The 20258-nt window shown below is 45.8% G+C and overlaps 1 protein-coding gene across 2 annotated transcripts in view; it reads left to right on the forward strand.

The window, feature by feature from the left end:
• Positions 1-20258, forward strand: part of SLC38A1 (solute carrier family 38 member 1) — a 41487-nt gene that overhangs the window by 980 nt on the left and 20249 nt on the right. For both annotated transcript variants that reach the window (XR_004842956.1, XM_009646414.2), the window contains exons 2-4: positions 6340-6549; positions 15232-15307; positions 15864-15979. Coding sequence is in view for 1 of the 2 variants with exons in the window: in XM_009646414.2 (XP_009644709.1) it covers positions 6431-6549; positions 15232-15307; positions 15864-15979 (311 nt within the window). In the remaining variant the exon portion in view is untranslated. The remainder of the gene's footprint in view (positions 1-6339; positions 6550-15231; positions 15308-15863; positions 15980-20258) is intronic.

Raw genomic sequence — 20258 nt, forward strand, 5'->3', positions numbered from 1 at the left:
AAGGAAAAGTGAGTTGCGTATGAACTTATGCAAAGAGTTCTTCCTTCTGTAGTACAAAATTTATTTTAAGTAAGAATTTCAGAGCTGCTATTCAGCCCTCACGAATTCATCTGGATAGTCTATGTTTCATTGCTGTAAGCCATAAAGCCCCGCTCGTACGGCGCTTCCACTCTCCGTGGAAGACGAGAGTTCGTTCATTTGTGCGGTGGGTTCTGGGGTCTCTTCAGCAAAACCGAGACTGCCTGAGAAGATTTCACAGAGAAATATAATTAGGAAAAAATGTGACTAGATTCCTCTGCCAAATGCCTTCCCTAAATTGACTGGGAAGGGCTCAAAACAAAAATGTACTTAAAACCATTTTCCTTTATGGCTCATCTTTAAGTGTTTTGCCTGAAGTAATGAATCACTGGGTGAATCAGACTGGGATTTTATGATTTCTTATTTGCCTGCCTTTGATCAGCTGAGTAGCCTGTTGAGACTTAATTTGGGACTGCCTTCCCTCTCTTTCTGGCGGCATGGAAGGGCAGTGTGGAGAGCGATGGGGCAGAGCAGGAACATTTTCCTGTTGCAGCGCAAGGTCACGCAGTACCGAGCGAAAGGTTGAGAATCCACATTTGTGCTCATCCCTTCTTTTTTATTGCATCCTTTTCCGAGCAAGCTTCCTCTCCAGTCTTCGCCACTGGTTTGCTTCCTGCTCCCTCCCCCTCTCCCCCCACCTATCTTTTAACCTTTTCCATCCCTCACGCCGTAGGGGCTGTGTGAGAGAGAAGGAGCCTGGAAATGAAAGGGGATGGCTTGCAGCCACCAAGCAAACAGCTGCAGCAGCTGGAAGGCCTCTCCGGCCACCGCGCTGCCCGCAGCCTGGCGGTGTTGCTGGTGGGCAGGATGGGCTTGGGGTGCAGGATGGGCACGTGCTGGCTCCCCGGTGGCACCCTGGTGGCTCCCCAGTGGCACTCAAAAAAGGTGAAGCCACTTCCTTCCACGGCTGCAGCCTGCTGCAGAGGGGCAGTACCGAGGGAGCTGGAGGCAATGACATTTCAAGCACTGCCGATGTTTTCTCGGTGCATATGAGTCAGTCTTTAATTTCCAAGCTCTGTTATCTGGGTGGCTCTTCTGTAATCTCTCCATTTTGTCCTTCCTGTAGATGAGGAGTAAATCGGGAGCTTTATGTTCCACATCTCAGGTGTCACTAACGCTGAACAAAAAGGAGGTAGTTGCTTCCCCGCCTCCCAATGTGCTGCTGTAACGTCTGAAGCCTATTACTGCTTTTTGTCATTGAAGTGAATAGTCCGTACGCAAGAGTTTCAGGCTCAGTGTTGCATTATTTATATCCACAGAGTCTTACTGGTGATGCTGCTCTTCTTTGAAAGAACTTTCAAAAGTATGAGGAAAGACAGACATACCGCATCTCAGGTTTTGCAGGAATAAAACCAGCTTGTGTGAAGCACAAGCGCCGGATTCTGATGATTCATAACCAACCGAGAGGAGTTCTTGGCAAAACTCCCTTTTGAGAAGAAAGTTAAGTCGTATTTCGGCTTTTAAGCAAATTATCTCGAATTCCATAGTTAAAATTGCTTAGCGTGTCTTGGATATTTGCCGTCCCTGGGACTGTTTGACTGCAGATAGAGCTCGGTGAATGAGGTGCCCGGTGAGTGTGCAAGGGCACGTGACAAAAACCATACCTAGAGACTGGCAAGATGTTGTCCAACCCAACCACTTACCCAAACACCTCTCGCATACAGGGTCAGCTTTGGGGCAGCCACGTGTCTTAAGATGGCACATTTTGAATGATGTCATTTCCAGGATGACATTTACAAGATGTCATTTATAAAAATATGGCCTGTGAATTAAGCCATCGCCATTACCACTGGGAGTGATGATATTTACTGTTAAAAACACAACTTCTAGCCAAGGGTTTTCCAAGATTACACCTCTTCCAGGTACTGCCCAGAAAGGATTCACGCTTGAGCCAGCAGAAGAGATAAAGTTAGATTGTCTGTATTACCATATTTTTTCAAATACAAACTTTCTGAGCCCATTACTGCTGCTGTGGAATTTTGACAGTCCAGAAAACTGGAGTTGCAGGGATTCTTTTTTTTTTTTTTGATGTTTCAGAAGGCAACAGACAAAAAGAGAAAATTACCCCAGTTCTTGGGTTGTGTTTTAATGGCTTGTGAAGGTCTCAGTGTTCTTGAGAAAAATAAACTCATTTCATCTTCTTTTGTCACCTCGCAGTCCTCCTTCTGGTATCTGTGGCCAGTTGTAATCTTTCCGATATTCTGCAAGGAGCACACAACGAATAAATTACGGATAATGGGTTTTACAAGACATGTCATGGGATGTTTAAAGAGAAAGCCAGGCTCCTAGGCCAGAGCAGTGCTTTTTCTACTAAACGGAGGGGCTGGATCAGCTACCAAGCATGGACCTTTGAGGCTCCTTTGGAAGGGTCATTAGCTCTTTCCTGTTTTTTTCTCATGGTGATTCTGGCTTCAAGGAGGAGTGTTTGCCCATCCGAGTAGAAACCTTTGAAGTAAGAGCAAAATCCTTATTTCTTCTTGTCGATTTACTACGTGTGTGTTTGGAGAGAGAGTTTTTGATGGCAGGTCTCTGGAGGCTTTCTTTTTGGGAGGTTTAAGGCTGGGCAGAGTAGTAGGCGCAGTGACTGGAAGGGCTTGGGATTGCTGCAGTCACTCTTCAGATGATTATTTACTGCCTTTCAATGTGAATTAAGAGTAAAGCTCAGTCGAGGAACTTTTGCCAGCATAGCGTTTTTATTTGCATGTCTTTCATGACATTTCTTGAATGAAAAGGCCTTAAAAGTAAAAAATACTACCATGCTGCTTCCAGTAGCTCAGCATCAACATATGGTGAATTTTTATTAGTCGAAGCAATTAGGTTTTTGGTTTTTTTTGATTCCTGCAGCATTGGTGGCACCTACTACAGCTGAGGTGGCGACTTGCTTAGCTTGGCTATCCCGGTGTGGAAGCTCCCTTTGGGAGCAAAGCTCCCGCACTTGCAGGGAGCAGCTCAGCGTGGCTGCAAAGCTCCCGCCGGCCGGGACGGATCGTCCTCTGGCAGCGCCGGGCTCCCCTGTAGAGGCCAAGCAACGAGCCCGGAGCCGACACTCGACTCGTAGGGAATAAAGCTGGTTGATGTGCAGCCTGCCCTTAGGGACTGTACATTTTATTTAGGCTCTGCGATTTGTCACATCCGTGAACTTGGAATTTAAAATAGGCGGTTTGGGGGTGAAATTCATGTGACCACCTGTACTCCACTGACTGTGGAGGGTGCCCAGAGTGATTAGCAATGGCAAAAGGTTTGCTCTGTACCAAGGCAAAGTTATCTTTGCAGAAAATTCGCGACTTGCACAGCGGGTTTTTTTCAGGTACCACACTTCGATCACCCTTTCTCTCAGAATCTGCAAGCGCTTCACAAACTGAGTGTTATCGTTGCTATTATCATCTTAATTCTACAGGTGGAGGTGCTAAGGATGAGGTGGTTATCCTTTGCCAAAGATTTGCGATGAGTTCATGCTGTGACAGTGAAAGTTTCGGTCCCCGGGCCCATCGCTCTCTCTTCACCCTCCTCGTGTTTTGGCGCTGACATCAGGTTTTCTCATGCTTGGAAATGCAATGCATTATTTCGCCCAACGATTTTTTTTTGTTTCAGGGGTTTGTTTTAGTGTTTTTTTAGTAAATCACTTAACCTAGCAAGAACCCAAGGCAGATTCAAAGATGTGCCTGCTGCCATGCTGCGTCGGGAGCAACTCGTCTGCCCGAAACCTGGAATCTGCTGAAGCGATTGCCGGAGCTTCAGCTGGCGCTGCTTGCACGAGGTTTTGCTGCATCTTCATTCAATTGATTTTTTTGTAGAATCAGAATTTTGGTTAAAAGAAAAAAAGAAAAGGTGGTTTGCACTGCAAAGATTCCTTGTGAATAAACCAGTGAGGCGTTTGCCTGCCGGTCCAGCCTTGCAGCATTTTGGCTACCGAGGGGCAGAACGGCAAAGCCGGAGCTGCACATCAGTGAGCTGTAAAGCCTGCTCTCCAGCACGCTGTTTACCTCGCAGGAGTGCTAATTTCAGCACCTGCTTTTGAAACACTCGATGGGGAATTTTTAAAGCACAGCAATGTCAAGGCAGTTCTGAAAATCCTCCTGGGGGGGGGGGAACCATGATGCAAAACGGCGCCCGAAGGGAAAGCTGCTCTGCTTGAATCTCAGATGAACCTTTACACGGGTTTTTAAATGCCAGGGGATACAGATCTCGATACAGAGGTTGTCAGGTCTGTTAAGGAATTGTTTATTTTAGGAACTCACAGTCACAAGAAGCTTCAGGATTCAGCGGGCTCGGTCCTTGCCACCTCAGCAGTCGCCGTCTCCTGTGGCTTTATCCTTTTATAAAAAGATCATGCTTCTCTTCCAAAATAGGTAGGCTGTTTTATCCCCACAGCCCCTGGGAAGACTGTTCCAGAATGTCACTGCTAAAACCACCCTCTGCTTGCCAGTATGCATTTTGTTATCTATCAGCAGCCTAAATTAATTTCTATTTTTTTATTGTGCCGACATTTTAATACCCGAGTGGTCGCTCCCCTGGTATCTGTAGTGGAAATCTCCGCCGACGAGGAGTTGAAAGGGACCCAGCTCGCATCCCATCCCCGTTCTCATGCCAGGCTGCACCAGCCCCCATCTGCTACCATCACCACGCTGCTTAGTTGCTCCTTCAGTAGAAAAGAGCGGGATGTGCCCTCCTGTAAGCCTCGAGCGTCGCCTTTAGCCTTCGCACCTGAAATTTGGGCAGTTTGGACCCTTGAGGAAATACTAAGAGCACATGTAAACTTCAAGACGAAATTACATTTCCAAGAAAGTATTTATAGGGGAAAAAAATGCTCATTTGCAAAGCCCTCTTCTGCGTGGTGGGGATGTGGTATAAACCAGAAGTATTGGGTCCTGTAAACTTAATTTGAAACAGGCAGATGTCGTAACTCAACAAGTGAACTCTCCTCCTGCCCCTGCAAGAGCTGGGGATGCTCCAGCTTCTTTGGTTGCACGAGAGCAGTTTTGATGGTTTTGAGGTAGCCCTGAGAATTTTAAAACAGGCCCAAATTAATCTGGCACCTGAGCGTTCACCACGTACCCCAGGGTGAATCGTCGCTTGGCAATCCTGCAGAGAATTCATTCACAAAACGGGAATTGAGAGAGCTGTGGCGCAGGAGCTTGTTTGCGAACAACATCCTGTTGCCTCAGCACCACGCTGGAGTTGTGGTGCGGCCGAGAGTGGTCGGGCGCCGGAAAATGCTGGTCTTTCAGTTGATTTGCATTGCTGATGAGGAAATACGTCGCTGTAGCAGACTTGTCTGATCTGCCTTTGGTGTTATTCTTGGTGTTTCTAAGCAAGACATCTATCAGAGGAGAGATTACCTGGTGTCTAGATAATAGCTGCTTGACACAAGATATACATTACTCTTTCTTCCTATGATACATGAGCTTAGGGATTTGTTTTCGTCTGTTTCTGTTGTTCAGAATAAGTTTTAACAATACATCCTCTGCACATCCTCTTTACCAAAAAAACTTAACATATTCAAATACCTGGAATCTATATCTATATCTGTCTCAGACTGGATATAAGGAAGAAATTCTTTACAACAAGGGTGGTGAAACACTGGAACGGGTTGCCCAGAGAGGCGGTGGAGGCCCCATCCCTGGAAACATTCAAGGCCAGGTTGGACAGGGCTCTGAGCAACCTGATCTGGTTACGGGTGTCCCTGCTCACTGCAGGGGGGTTGGGCTAGATGGCCTCTAGGGGTCCCTTCCAACCCAAAACATTCTATGATTCTATGATTTTATGAATACAGATATTAGTAGAATAGAGTACCGGGATAACTCTATCCCTCTGTTCCATCCACTTAGCGACAGCACGGACACAGGATATTTTGTATTTTTGAGTAAGAGGCAACATGGAGAACATACAGAAGATCAACACCGAATATCAAAATGGGACTTGGACAAGCAAATAATTTTTATTCCTTAATTTGTAGCTGGTTAATATTTTTTCCTGAAACAAGTAGGATTCGTTTGCTCACTAGTTTTTAAATGCAAGTACTGTCTTCGGCAGTTGGTTGTGGGACCGAGTAAATTTGTATGGTCAGGGAAGTTGATCTCATTAAGGCGTATAAGGTTACTGCTGTTCCGCAGCGCATTTATAACCTGAGGTCCTTCTAACAATACAAAATTGGTTGGTAAAGACTGTCCCTCTTGTCCAGGTTTCACTGGTTTCTTCTGGTGACATTGCATCTGCTTGGTGGTTTACATCTTGGGGTTTTTTTTCTTGTGTTTTATTCAGGTTGCTGACACTGTGGCTGCAGTTTACTCACGAGATACCAACCAAACACTAATTGGAGAAACACTTGGATACGTACAGTTCCTCACCCAGGATGCCTTTCAAAGCTGGATTAGAACTGACTGAACTGCAGAATATGACTGTCCCTGAAGATGATAACATCAGCAATGATTCAAATGATTTCACAGAGGTGGAAAATGGCCAGATAAATAGGTGAGTATTTTTCCACTGACGCTGCCTGTGCTAAGAAACACACTGTTTAAAAACAGCATTCTAATTTTCAGTATATGTCTTGAATTATTCATTACCAAGTCATACTCCATTTGAAGATGTAATTTGAATTTCATATGTGACATCTGTTGGGCATAGGCTGCAACAGCAGATAAAGCAAACAGTGGCAATTTATTCATCGTTTTGAATCTTTCAAATTAGTCTAATAAAATGCACAAACATATAATGTCGCAAAAAGCCAACATTTCGAAATGTCTGCTTGCACACAGCAAAGAAGTAATAGTAATTAATACAATTAGACCAACGGCATCATTTGGGGCAAATCGCTTCGTTGACCTTTGGTGTGACAGTTTTAACCTGCCTGGCCACCTCTGTGCACCCAAGCTCCTGGGGATTTATTTACAGATGGTGGTGTTGGCAGCAAATGTGGTCCCGGTCCACGTTTGCAGTTCGGCGGGGTAAACTGGGCAGTGGCTCTCACTCCCTGAAGCAAGGATGGCAAGAAGCTGGTAAAGCAGAGACCTATACCTCGCTCCCGTCAAGTTTAAAAAAAATGCATCTATTTATCAATATTGGTGAAAATCACTACGTTCGTTTAAATTAGGCTGTGGGCTTTTCCTGTAAGCTGCGCCGTCACTTCGAAGAGCTGTGACGGTTCCTCCTGCCCTTGCTGCCAGCCTCCAACAGGCGCTGAGCCGTCCTGCTTGCAGCAGAGACCTGCCTGCTGAGGGACCCTTGGGGGGGGTTGTCAGCTGTAAATCAAGGAGCTGGTTTTCGATCAACCTTCCTGTTCGAATATCGCAAGGCAGAGCGTGCCGGCCGGCCGGTGCCTGTGAGGGGATCCAGCCCTGCCCGGCACTGGTGGGGCTGGGAAGCTTCTGCCGGGACGTCATCCCGCTCCGTTACTGCTGGGCTGCCGCCGCCTGTGTTTACAGTCTTTAAAAACCTCTTCTCTTGCCCTTTCTTCCTTTTGGCAGCAGCTTCTCTGGCTGCCCAGAGAAACTCACTTTCTAGCGTAAAAACAAAATGAAGAGCTGTTTTTTCCCGAGTTGAGGGCAGAGGCGTGCGGCTCTCGTGGCCGTGCGGGGGGGCGGGGAGCCTGGTGGAGGGTGCGGGAATAAGTGCCTGGCGTTGGCCATACCATGCAGGAAGCAAAACTGGCTGGCCATGCCCCCAGAGCTAGCCACGGGCCCCGGGTGGGAGGGGGGACAGCTGCACTGGTGAAGATTAGAGCTGGCCAGGAATTTTCTGATGCAACTGCTTTGATGGAAAGTGCCGTAACGAAACGCAAACCACTTCTGTAAAAAAAAAAAAAAAAAAAAAAAACAAAAAAAAAAACAAGAGCAAGAAAAAAACCCCCTCCAACTTTGCCAAAACAAACCAGTTCCAGTATGAACCTGCTTGCTTTCTTGCTGGCTCACTTCGTAAGGCGAGGAGCTCAGGGGCTGACAGTGGTAAATTCACTCCCTGGAGCCTGCCGAGGATTTATATCCTGGAGAGGAGAAGGGCTGTACCGGGCTGGCTGCGCCTCCCCAGCGTTTTGGCTGGTGCCACCAGTAACTGTTACAGGGAAAACCCTGTTAAGGGCTTCATCTTTTGGTGAATGTTTATGGAGGGTGGGGAAGGAGCGTGTGCCGTATGTGCCTGATCCTCAGCGGTCACCACGTGCTTTGTGGGCTTAGGGCGTAGTAAACGTGGCAAGGTCTGGGTCGGATCCAGATGGCCTGCAAAGGGAAGAAGAGCAGTGAGGTGAGGAAAGTGTGTCAGAAACTCAGAGACAGAACTTCTGATTACTGTTCTGGCTTCTAGGGCAGATGAACATATTCTACCATTTTCCATTCCCTTCTGGATAACTTTTTTCCTCCGCAGAGCATCACTTGCTTGTAGCATGCAGCCTGTTACGCTTATCTGATCCCTCCGCTGGGGTGCTCGTGGGATAGCTACCTACTCATGCATCCCACACACAAGTATTTTTCCCTGTATATCCTGGTGTGTTCGTGTTCCCCTCCATGTCTTAAACAAGAGTTTCAAGGCAGCTCGTGCTGGCCGCAGCCTCCGGCGCAGCAGCACGTTGGCACTGGCACAGCCCCGTCAGCGTCCCCTGGGGCTGGGGCTGAGCCACCTGTGGCCACTGCCCTGCGCGAGCACCTCCACGCCGACACGGGTGATGAGCCGGCGGGCAGACCCTGCTTTCTATCCCGTGCCAGATGCGTCCTGAAAGGATGTGGTTCTTCCCTTTCTACAACTATTTTAGCAAATGCCCTGTCTCCATGGAATAAGAGGTTAACGGACGTGCAGAAGGAAGACTTTTGTGCTGCGTGGCACGTGGTGCAAGGCCTTGTGAAACTGCAAAATCCATCAAAATCAGTGGGACTTTTTCTGTTTATTTCACTTGAGCTTTAGATTAGATCTGTAATTTTCAACTAACTTTTTTTTTTCTTGTTTCAACCTGGTGGTTTTGCACTCTATGTTTAATTTCAAGCTTTTGTTTTTCCTCCCAATGCATCATTTTTCAAGCTCAGTGTAGAGCAGGGTTTTTAAGGGTCTTTTGGAGAAGGTACACTAAGGAGAAGCTGATTCCAAGTCTGGTTGTAAACTCCAAATATTTCTTGATCTTGGAAAAGAATTCTCTAGTTTCCTTTGGATTTCCAGCCTTTTCTGGGCTGTATGTAGGGAGGGGATGTTGTTCAGAAGGGGCTGTATCAGGAGGGGTTTTTCTTTGCATGCAGATGTTGAATTTCTTCTGGGAATGTCGATGAAGAGACTTGCCTCAAATCCAGACATGGACCTTGCATCTTTTAACCACATATCCCGGCTATAAAACTTTGCCATCTCTGCACATAACTGTAAACCAGTATTTAGGTGACCTACTGCATACCTATAACTACGACAGTGCTCTCAGGAAGCTGCTGGCTGAACGTCTATCTTGGTTTACAACTGCTAGTAAGTTATCAGCACCCCTTCGTATGTTAACACGGTTGTTAGTAGGTACACCCAGATCTGGTCCAAACCGTGTAGTGTAAGCCAGACCAAGGTTTCTTCTGCATTTCTTGTTCCCGCCTGCCCTGGAAATCTTTGCCGTTGCTCAAGGTAGAGCTCAGTTTAAGAGCTGCCTAAGGATAAAGTTCTGTCATCTTGGCAAAACTAGCTTTCCCTAAGAAATGTTTAAGGCATTGTCAATTATCACTTTAATTTAATTATGTTTAAACATATCTGAGATGTCTAAATGGTTTTTGGCTAACTCTGCTTAGCCAAAATGGTTAGCCTGGGGATATCACCCTAATCAAACATTTCTCATTTAAGTCCTTTAAAAAATTAAATTTTGAAACCAGTTAGACATGGTCCTTTTAAATCTGCTTTGTCAATAAGACTAAGTTTCTACTTTGCACTGAATCAAACTAGAAAAAGAATGAGATGACAAGAGTAAATGGCCTCAAGTTGCGCCAGAGCAGGTTTAGGTTGGACACTAGGAAAAATTTTTTCACTGAAAGGGTTGTCAGGCATTGGAATGGGCTGCCCAGGGGAGTGGTCGAGCCCCCATCCCTGGAGGTATTTAAAAGATGGGTAGACGCGGTGCTTAGGGGCATGGTTTAGTGGTGGGATGGCAGGGTTAGGTTAATGACTTGATGATTTTAAAGGTCTTTTCCAACCTGAACGATTCTATAATTCTATGAAGAAGTTCTTTCCAAGCCAACCGTGAGGCTTCGTGCATCGCAAGGATCAGCTGATTATTTTTTGGCCAGGATATTTTATTAACGTATCTGAAAAGTTTTGTATGAGCTGTGATGTAGGAAGCACAACAGGAAAGCAGAAACTTGTAAGAACAGGTTACGTCTTTTAATGACGAGTAAAGCGTTTGAGGTGAAGATGACAAACAGCACGAACAGATTTCGCGCTTGTCAGGGAGTCGCAGGGCTTTGGCGGCACAGTCGGTCCTACTGCGCTCGTCCACAGCGCCTCTCCCAGTGGCCTCCAGCCCTTGGGAGGGCTGGGAGAGGCTGGAGTAAACAGTCGTTTCACTTCATTCGTGTCATATTTAGAAAGGTCAAATATACGGCATTCTCTGACAATGAATAGCTCATGTTCTAAGCACAGCTATTAAGCAGAGCAGATGGACGTTACGGTTTAACTAGAAATTCCAGTATTCCGAGATATGTCCCCTTTCGTATGCACTAGGGGAAAAAAAACCACCCTGAAATGAAAAAATGTTTATAAAAAGAAAAATCTTGGGGAAATTTGTTTCTGTTGAAGCCATTGCATTACCTTCCCCCTACTTTTATTTATTTATTTATTTGAGTTCAGTAATACATTCCATTTATGGAAGACTTAGGCTGTCATACTGTACGTCCGTACCACCTACCGAGTGTGGTCCCGAGGCAACCTTCTTGTCTGGACTTGCAGGTTAAGTTGCCTGCAATAGCAAATGCGGGACAGCCTCCGGATCAAGCGGAGCCCACGTCCCCCACCACTGCATCGCTCCTGAGCTTTCTGGGCAAGCCATCCTGGGCGTGGGAGGCAGGTGCTGGGAAAAGCCCCCCGTAAAAAAGCTGGGTGCAGTGCTGTGTACCTTGTAGAAGGTGTGATTTGGGAGCCCTGTGGCCATATCACATGGCATAAATGAAGAAAAATGTGCAGTGTGATGTGGTAAATGTGGGGTGGATGAGGAGCCCAGCTTATAATAGGAGATGGGAGGCTGAACAACAAGCCCAGTCCATTTCAACGTAGGGCTAACTCAAAAGAAAGTACTTTGGCTCAATTTATCAAATCAGACTAGTTTTCTTTAAAGTCCCATCCAGAAGGAAATAGCGTGTTTGCTGGCCACAGAAGATACCAGTTCTGCAGAAGCTATTTGCCAAAAGAATTGTCACAGAAAGTCCCAGAGTTGCTTTATATTCAAGCAATACTACTCACGTGTTGTCTTTATCATGTGTTAGTTCTTTAACAGTAATTTTCATGGAACTTTAATACCAGGTGGCAGTAATGATGGTACCTACAAATGTGTTATTTTTGTAATTATTAAGGGGGAACTGGCTGCAGAGGGATGAGGAGAAGTGGGGGGAGCAGACTAGTTACTTCTGTCATAACTCTGACAAAATCTAAAATGACACATGATCCCCGCAAATGACAGAAGAAAGCAAAGTCCACAGATGTTCCCAGCAGCACTTACAAATCCAAAAGAGACAAAACTCTTTCTCTGTGCTCCTGCCTGTACAAACTGCCTGCGGGGTGTTTCGAGAGAGCTGGAATGTCTTTTTCAAACCGTTCACACTCTGCTGCCTGCGTTCAAGAGATGGGCTTTAAACAGACATGGGAAAGAAAAAAAAGCGCATGCTCTGAATCAGGTTGAGATTTTATTCAGTGAGGATGAAATACCTACACAGTGAGCTTTGGAAAGTTAATTTTGGATCAGTTTATCTTAGAAGTGGTTGCTTTTCACTTCTTAAAACAGTGGGGGAGGTTCAGCCATCTATTCCAACTGTGTAAAGCCTGGTAAACCTGGCACGGTGTCTGTATTTTGCAGCAAATTAGCTGCTGAAGTTAGTAGTTTAAAAAGTATAGGACAAGCCTATAGCTGGTTTTTATTGATATAAAGGCAGTCAAAGCGGAGCAGTGGGTAGGAGTCAAAGTAGCAATAAAAGCAGCAAAGATGCTGCATACATTTTGCCAGCTATGCCCGGATTTAAGGGATAAGCTCAAAACATCTACGTAGTATGCAAAATGTTAAAGACACAGGGCCCCGTGTGTCAGCTGTATAAGTCAAGGCAGCAGCATTACAGCTCCGTGATTTCGGCAGGCGCTTAGAAGCTGCGCCAGAGTATATTGCTAGTAATTAGGCCACAGCCGGCATAGTAGGGAACTTCGATAGAGCTCTGCCTTTATGAATTCGTGGTTATATTACCAGCCGGAGTACCTTCAGATGTACCCAAATGATGCACAGCCTTGAGTCACGGTGTGAACTGTACATCCCCAGCCAGCAGACGATCCCAGCTGTGGGAAAGGACCAGCGGCACTACTCTTTATGTTCAGCGTATTGTTGGTCTGGTTTAATTTAAGAAGAGCCGCCCTAATTTTCCTACAGCAAAAAGGGTCCCTGACACTTGGTGGCAGCCCCTGGTTAGGCACGTAACACGTGCGGTGGCTGATGCATTAGCCAGTGCAGCCTAAGAACCGTCTGTGGATTAACAAACATGCCAGGGACTTAATTGGGCATAAACCTTCAAAAGATGAAAAGCCAAAAGAATGCTCTATACAAACGAAAATGTTTGCTGAGGAGAGGATCTGGGAGAAAATAACAGCTCATCCAAATCAGAAATTTCATAAATCCCAAGGATACCGACACAGCCGCAGGAGGCAAATCTTGTTCTGATGACGGTACGTTCCTAAATGTGGGTATATCAAGGACACAGAACAAGTAAAGGGTGCAGAGAAAGGAAAGCTGTTTATTCTGTGTTTCCCTGCACAGAAGTGTTTAATTTTGCAGTATGGTGAATTCAGTACTGAGTTTTGAAAGACACTTAAGTGAAAATCCGGTAGCCCAGAAGGGTGCACCAACAGAGCATGTCGCCCGGCAGGATGGTCCGGGCAGCGCTGGCTGCGGGCAGCACCTTGTCCTCCTCTTAACTCCAGCCACACCGACCTGACAGTGGCAATTTAGGGTTGCGCAGGGTGCCGCAGTGCCACCCAGCACTGAGGGGACAGACAGGGTCTTTAGGGATCCTTGGCAGAATGATGACAGCACTAGATTACAATAAAAGCTTTCTTTTCTTAACAAGGTATTATGATATGACAGAATTTGTTATTAGAATGGCACGGGTTTTCTACAAGCAGAATCAATGTAGTAGAATCTATAAGTAGCATAATACAGAATTTATAATACAACTGTCCTGGTTTTGGCTGGGACAGAGTTAATTTTCTTCCTAGTAGCTGGCAGAGCGCTCTGGTTTGGATTTAGTACCAGAAGAATGTTGATAACTCGCTGATGCTTTAGCTGTTGCTAAGTAGTGCTTAGACTGGCCAAGGACTTTTCAGCTTCCCCTGCTCTGCCAGGGGCACGAGGAGCTGGGAGGGGGCACAGCCAGGACAGCTGACCCCAACTGGCCACAGGGCTACTGCAGACCATATGATGTCATGGCCAGTATATGAACTGGGTGTGGAGTTGGCTGGGGGGCAGCGATTGCTGCTCGGGGTGGGCTGGGCATCGATCGATGGGTGATGAGCAATTGCACTGTGCATCACTTGTTGTTGCTGTTGATTATTATTGTTGTTGTTATTATTATCATCATCGTCATCATCACCACCATCCTATGCTATTTTATGAAACTGTCTTTATCTCAGCCAATGGGTTTTACTTTTTTTCTGATTCTCTCCCCCATCCTCCTGGGGGTGTGTGGTGGTCAGCTGCCTGCCAGGTTAAACCACCACAACAACTTAACTTATAATTTCTAATGGAGCCTCTGCAGATCAGGTCAAATCTTAATACATGGTTTGTTGTATAACAATCATAATCTAGACTCAAAAATCATATAAAATAAGATGAGTCACTCCCCCAGTCCTTGGAGGATGCAGAGGATGTCCCTGGGGGTGTCCCTGGCTACCAGGGGTCCCAGGTCTCACTGTCCAGCAGTAGCTCTGGTCCAAGTTCCCCGCTTAGGACTTGTAACTGCTTGATTTTATGGACGGTGCTCTGGGTGCTGTTGGGTTTCACTGCTCCATGGTGGGGTCATCACCACCACCTGGTGGGCCAAGTGCCTGGGACCTTCAGGGCTGGCAAGGAAGGGCGTAATCAGCTTGGCGCCCAGGAGTCTTGAGGCCGATAGGGAGGGAAAGGAGAAATCTGTTTGGTTTGTCTACTTGGTTCACAGGACCTTCAGGGCCTGATAATGAGGGAAAGGGAATGAATACATGCCCCGCTCAGTCCCAGAGAATGGCTGCTTGCCTCAGAAAATGGTGTTAGTTATACAAACCACATTAGCAGGGGTCAGGAGCAGGGGGTACCGGTCACATGCACCTCTGCAGGACACCTGGAGAAGTATCTCACAGAATCACAGAATGGCAGGGCTTGGAAGGGACCTCCAGAGATCATCCAGTCCAACCCCCCTGCTAAACTCTAGAGCATGTTGCACAGGACATCATCCCTGTGGGTTTTGAATATCTCCAAAGAAGGAGACTCCACAACCCCCCTGGGCAGCCTGTTCCAGTGCTCCGTCATCCTCAAAGTAAAGAAGTTCTTCCGCATATTCAACTGAAACCTCTTATGCTTCAGTTTGTGCCCATTGCCCCATGTTGGGCACCACTGAGAGGGGTTTGGCTCCGTCCTCATGACATGCACCCTTAAGGTATTTGCAAGCATAATCTCCTCTTAGTGTCTGTGCAAACAAATTACTTGCCCATCCACAAAATTGGTGCTGCTTCTTTACTGAATCTCCTAACAGACCATTCTGTATCTATACATTTATTCTGATCTTGTGCTAGTGTTACCTTTTTCGATGCCCAATGTACGCTGGTATCAGTGAAGCATCATCCGTCTCATTAAACAGTGATGAGTTTGACCTCTTTTTGCATACAGTTTTCAGACATTGTGTATTTTGTAATCACATGCTGCTCATGGAATTAATACGTTTGTATTTTCTAAACACTGGAAATAAATCCTCTGACTTCTTTCAGCAAGTTTATTTCGGATCGAGAAAGCAGAAGAAGTCTCACAAACAGCCACTTGGAGAAGAAGAAGTGCGATGAATATGTAAGTCTCTCTTGCTGTTCTTTTTCCTGTCTAAATGAACTGTATGTTGTGCATATGAAGGGCCTTTAGACACGGTCTAAACATGTGCTGGGCACACATGATTATACCTGAAATTTGGGTTCCAGTAGGAACTGCCTGTGCTCAGCACTCTAAAAAAAACCCAAAGCAAAATACTCATGTGTTTTGGTTGAGTTGAGGCAAGGGAATCCCTCTGGCCTGTATTAGGCAGGAAGTCCTGATGGTTCTTATGGCCTTACAATATATAAATAAGGTGTTTCACAGGCGTAGTGAAAGACGAGGTTGAAAATTGAAAGTGTAGCTGTGCATTGCCTATACCATGTACGTCAGTGTACAAAATCTATAGGACAGCGATCGGAGTGTAGCTGTGACAGGGTTCAGCGACGCTTTTTCCTCTTTCAAACCAGTTTTTCTTAAGCATTTCTGTAGCAGTAGTTACTTACATCTGATATATCACAAAACGCGGAATTTGAAGCAAAGGTGCATTTCCCCGCTCCGCTCCAAGCCGTTGCTGACACATCTGGCTTTACTTCTCCAGATCCCAGGAACTACGTCACTGGGGATGTCCGTCTTCAACCTCAGCAATGCCATTATGGGCAGTGGGATTTTGGGTCTCGCTTTTGCCTTGGCCAACACGGGAATTCTTCTTTTTCTGTAAGTATTTGCGTGGTGAGTAGCTGAGCCCTGTGCAGTTTCACTGTGTTTAAGGAATGTGTGCACTGCCAGCAAGTGGAGGGATTTGTAGTCCATCCCTAATCAAGTATAGCATTCGAGCCTGAAAATGTTAGCTACAAGTTTTGGACATTCTTTTTACAATAATTTTTTTTTTTGGGCAGGGGGGGAAAGCCACTACTTCTAATGCTAGAGCAAATTAAGTCTGTGTTATTTACTGCTGACCTGAGCCTAGCCAGGGATTTTTCCTGTGGTCCACAAGCTACACATACATCAGAAATATTCAGTAGTAAGAGTTGCAGTGGGATAGTACCTAGTTCTTACTGGTGTCACAGGATTTCCAGAGCTTTCATCAAATCATGGTGCAACAGCTACTTTTTTTTTTTTTAAACTAAGAAAAAGAATATTTATATTCCTTTATATGTTACATATAATATTTTCATCTCACTCCCACAGTTTCTTCAGTTTCTTATGTGAGAGTCCTTGAGAGCCAACATAAGTATAGCCAAGATTTTAGTATAAAAAAAAGAGTTGAGGTAGAGTACTTAACTCCAGCAAAAAAGAGGCGTTTTGTAAAGGACAATTTTATAGTTTAAAAATGAAATGGTGCCAGTGAATGAGTAAGACACAGTGTTATTCTGTGTTATTCTGGATCGCAGTATGAGACCTTTCATTGTGAAAAGTGATTGTTAAGAAATCAGTTGGGAATTGTGTGCAGATTTTGGCAATAAATGTTCATTGAGGGAAGAAATACAATAATTTATGATCTTTGAGAACTGTTCAACATGGTTATTAGGTCTACAGATCACTTCAAAGAGGTGTCATTTCTTGAATGTTAAATCTAAAAATCTAGAACTTTTGTTATGTCTTAGGTTTTGGGGAAGTATATAACATGAGCCCTGTATGTATAGCAGAGTAGATGGCCAAAGTGGCACATATAGCCATCTGCTCTGGGTCTTGTGCCAGGATAACTACATCCATGCTGCTAGCTTACAGTCTGCTGTGGTTGGGTAAAATCTAGCAATAATCCAAGGAGTGAATTCATTTACATTAGGAATGTACAAAGTCTCATAATTGTGTTGTCACTACGCTAGGCTATAAAGTAGCTGGATTCTAATTTAGGTCTTTCTTATGCAGAGGGACTGAGTTTATTTTATTTTTGCTGGTTTTTTTACCCAGTACCCTAACCTGTATGTGATGCTCCACCTGTGCTCTGACCAACACACCCCTGGGGGCACAGACTGGTGTTTGCAAAAACTGCTGTAATCACAAAAAAAAAGTTACCTCTCCTCAACCTTGTCACCTCTTCTGTGGTAATAGTGTCTCAGCCAAGGAGCACCCTCAGTTCCTCCTTAGTTTCTTCTTACTGCTTTAGTTTTCTATAACCTCATCCTCTTCTCATTCTTTCAGCAGTTATTCATGAGAGTTAAATGAAATGTGAAATGCATTTGCTCTAAAGGAGGTAAAAAGGCAGTTTCTTGTAGGTGAAGTAGATCAGACCAGTGATGGGAACATCAGAGAAACTTGTAACAGTGCGTGACCGTGGCTGGGCTCATCTTGGCCCAAGTAGTGAGTGTGTAAATCTGTACCACCACATTGTACCAAAACCCACCAAACCTGAATGCAGAGATTTTATACAGTAAATAACAGCATTGTTCTCTACAGAATTGACTGTGTGTATTTAAAAGCGGGTAATTGTTTTTGTTAGCTTTATAATGCCTTCAGATCTGTTGGCCTGGAGATAGACCAGCTCGCTGAGATCAAGGATAAGGAAGCTGGCAGGACCTAACTGACCAGGTTAGCAGAGCTTTCCCCTTTGAAGCCTGCAGATACAGGATCCTAACGTGGTGTCTCTAGTTATGCCTGAAAGTTGAACTGCTCTAAATGTTCTTTTATCATGCAATAATCTCAGAGTTAAACCTAGTCCATTAGTGTTAGATTTTTTCTCACATTCTCATTCACTGCATTGTTCCCATAAATATCACAGGTAGATCTTAGAACCATTTCTGCTTTACAAGTGATTAAAGATAGAGTCCTAGGTATACTTTCATTGCTTTTTGCACATGAGAAAGCACTTAAATTCATTGCTTTGGAGTGGCACAGTTCTGAAAAGTTTCTAGGTTGCTTTATCCAGTATTGGCATGCGCCATCTCTGAAAAGTAGAAAGCAGAGGTGGAAAAATTAAAGGAGCATTTTCAGCACTAACAAAGCAGACCCAGCCTGATTTCCACTCACACCTTTTACGCTCCTGCAGTGTGAAGTGTGCACCGCCACACACACCTGGATCTGTTCAGATCCTATATTCATGGCATGAGACATGCAAAATAAACATGGCCGTGAGTATGTACTTTCATATCCTATTTGCATAACTTAGTGCCATGGCAAAGTGTCATGCTTTTTAGGCAAAACAACTGGGGAAGGAACTCAGAGGAACTTAATCCCAGTATTATTGATAACTAGAGCCTAGACCAAAGGAGAGCATCCTTTCCTGTATGCAAAAGGGGAGAAAACCTTGCTGCAGAAAGATGGCACAAAGGGTTTGGGAAGTAAGAGGAGGGCCAGGCCACCTAGGGATGGCAGGAGCACTCATCGCTAGCTCACCCTGCTTGTGGTTTCATCCTGGAGACCCAGCATCGGCGTAATGGATCACGTTGCAGAGACATACGAGCCAGCCAAGCGCAAGGTGCCTTCAGCCACATTTAGCCTGGCACTGCACGTGATCTGAAAACCCGCGCTGACGCACAGGGCTTGTTAGATGAAGTATAGCATGAGATTACAACTGAAGTTTCACACTGCTTTCTGCAGCCGCTTCTGCTAGGGTAAACTGGAAGCAGTCACGAAGCCAAAGCCTAAACTCCTCCTGAGGTTTCGTGACTGCTCTGCCATGCTTTTCTGCGCCCGATGCCTTAGGAGGGTTCAGAGCTGTTCTGTGCGATGAGGCGGGTGACTGCATGAGCCTCACGGGTCTTCTGGCCCCAAAGCCTGGGACTCCACAGCAGGCCGGGGACAGCAGACGTTTCGGCTGACCTGGTAATGAGGCAGCTGGGAGCAAACACTGGTGGCATCGCAGGAACAGTTTGTTTTTCCCAGCACTGTATCAGCCCCCTGCCCTAAACTGTTTGTTCTGGATTTGTTTGGGGGAAGTGACTTCTGCATGGGCCGGTTGCTTGCACAGCTGCCAGCACGTCTTTAAAAGCAAGCACAATAAAAAGGAGGGGAGCGCTTTTGGGACTGCAGCGCAGGCTCCCCTGCTTCTGTTTTGAATTTGTGCAGAGCGAGTGACATGGGCATTTTCATTCCTTTCCAAGGGGTGGTTCTGGCGCAAATATCCCTGTCCATACCACACAGTCCTAACACAAACAAGTTTTTCATACAGCGCTAATGAAAATGCCAAGTGTCTCCGTAAGAACCCTATGGGGAGCTAAGGACAACAGATCAGATAAATACCTGGCTGCCTGGGAGTGTTATTTTTACCGCTGCAAAGACTCCATGAGCTCAGTGCCTGAAAACCGGGAGCTTTTAATATTAGAATAGCCTTGATGCTGGCACACAGAGCCGGAGCCATTTGGGGCCGGGAGTGAGTCGGCCCAGCCCCGGGGGCTGCGAGCACCGGGGTGCTCCGGGCAGACAGGGGCGCAGGGGCTCTGCAGGGAACGCCGGCGGGAGCAGGGCTTAGCAAACCTCGTAAGAAATGGAGCAGAGTGACCTCAGCCAGTACAATCTCCCTTCCCTTCTCCACCTCCTGGAGGAGAAACACCCTTCGGGCTGTACAAAGAGTGTGGTGTTACTGTCAGCCAGCTTACAGTGTTGGCAGAAGTGTGGTTCCTCCTAGCACCTCTTTATGTCTCCCTGCTCCTCTGGCCCCAAGAAACTTGTGGGTCATTGTTTGGCACTAAAGTATTTCTAGTCTAAAACAATAAAAAAGCGGATGGAGGAGGTTTTTCATCCTGTTCTTTCTATGTATGCCTATGAAAAAGATGTGTTGCTGCCTATCTATGGCAGCAGCTTGTTTTCTGGTAAATTTTAGGCTTGTTTTTCTCAGTGTCCCAAGGGTAGTTGTCATAACAAAGAGAGGAATTGCCAACAGATTGTCTGAATGCTCTTCACACACATCATGAAAACATCATCAGGTCTTTGTGTGTCAGAGTGTTGGAGGGGAAGGCACACATGGTACTTGGCTTAAAGACCTAGAGCAATGAGCAAATGTGTTTTTATGCACTTAGCCCCCGACACTGACTAATTATTAATTGTGCCAGCCAGT

Source organism: Egretta garzetta, unplaced genomic scaffold, assembly GCF_000687185.1.
Source record: "Egretta garzetta isolate BGI_Z169 unplaced genomic scaffold, ASM68718v1 scaffold349, whole genome shotgun sequence".
Taxonomy (NCBI): domain Eukaryota; kingdom Metazoa; phylum Chordata; class Aves; order Pelecaniformes; family Ardeidae; genus Egretta; species Egretta garzetta.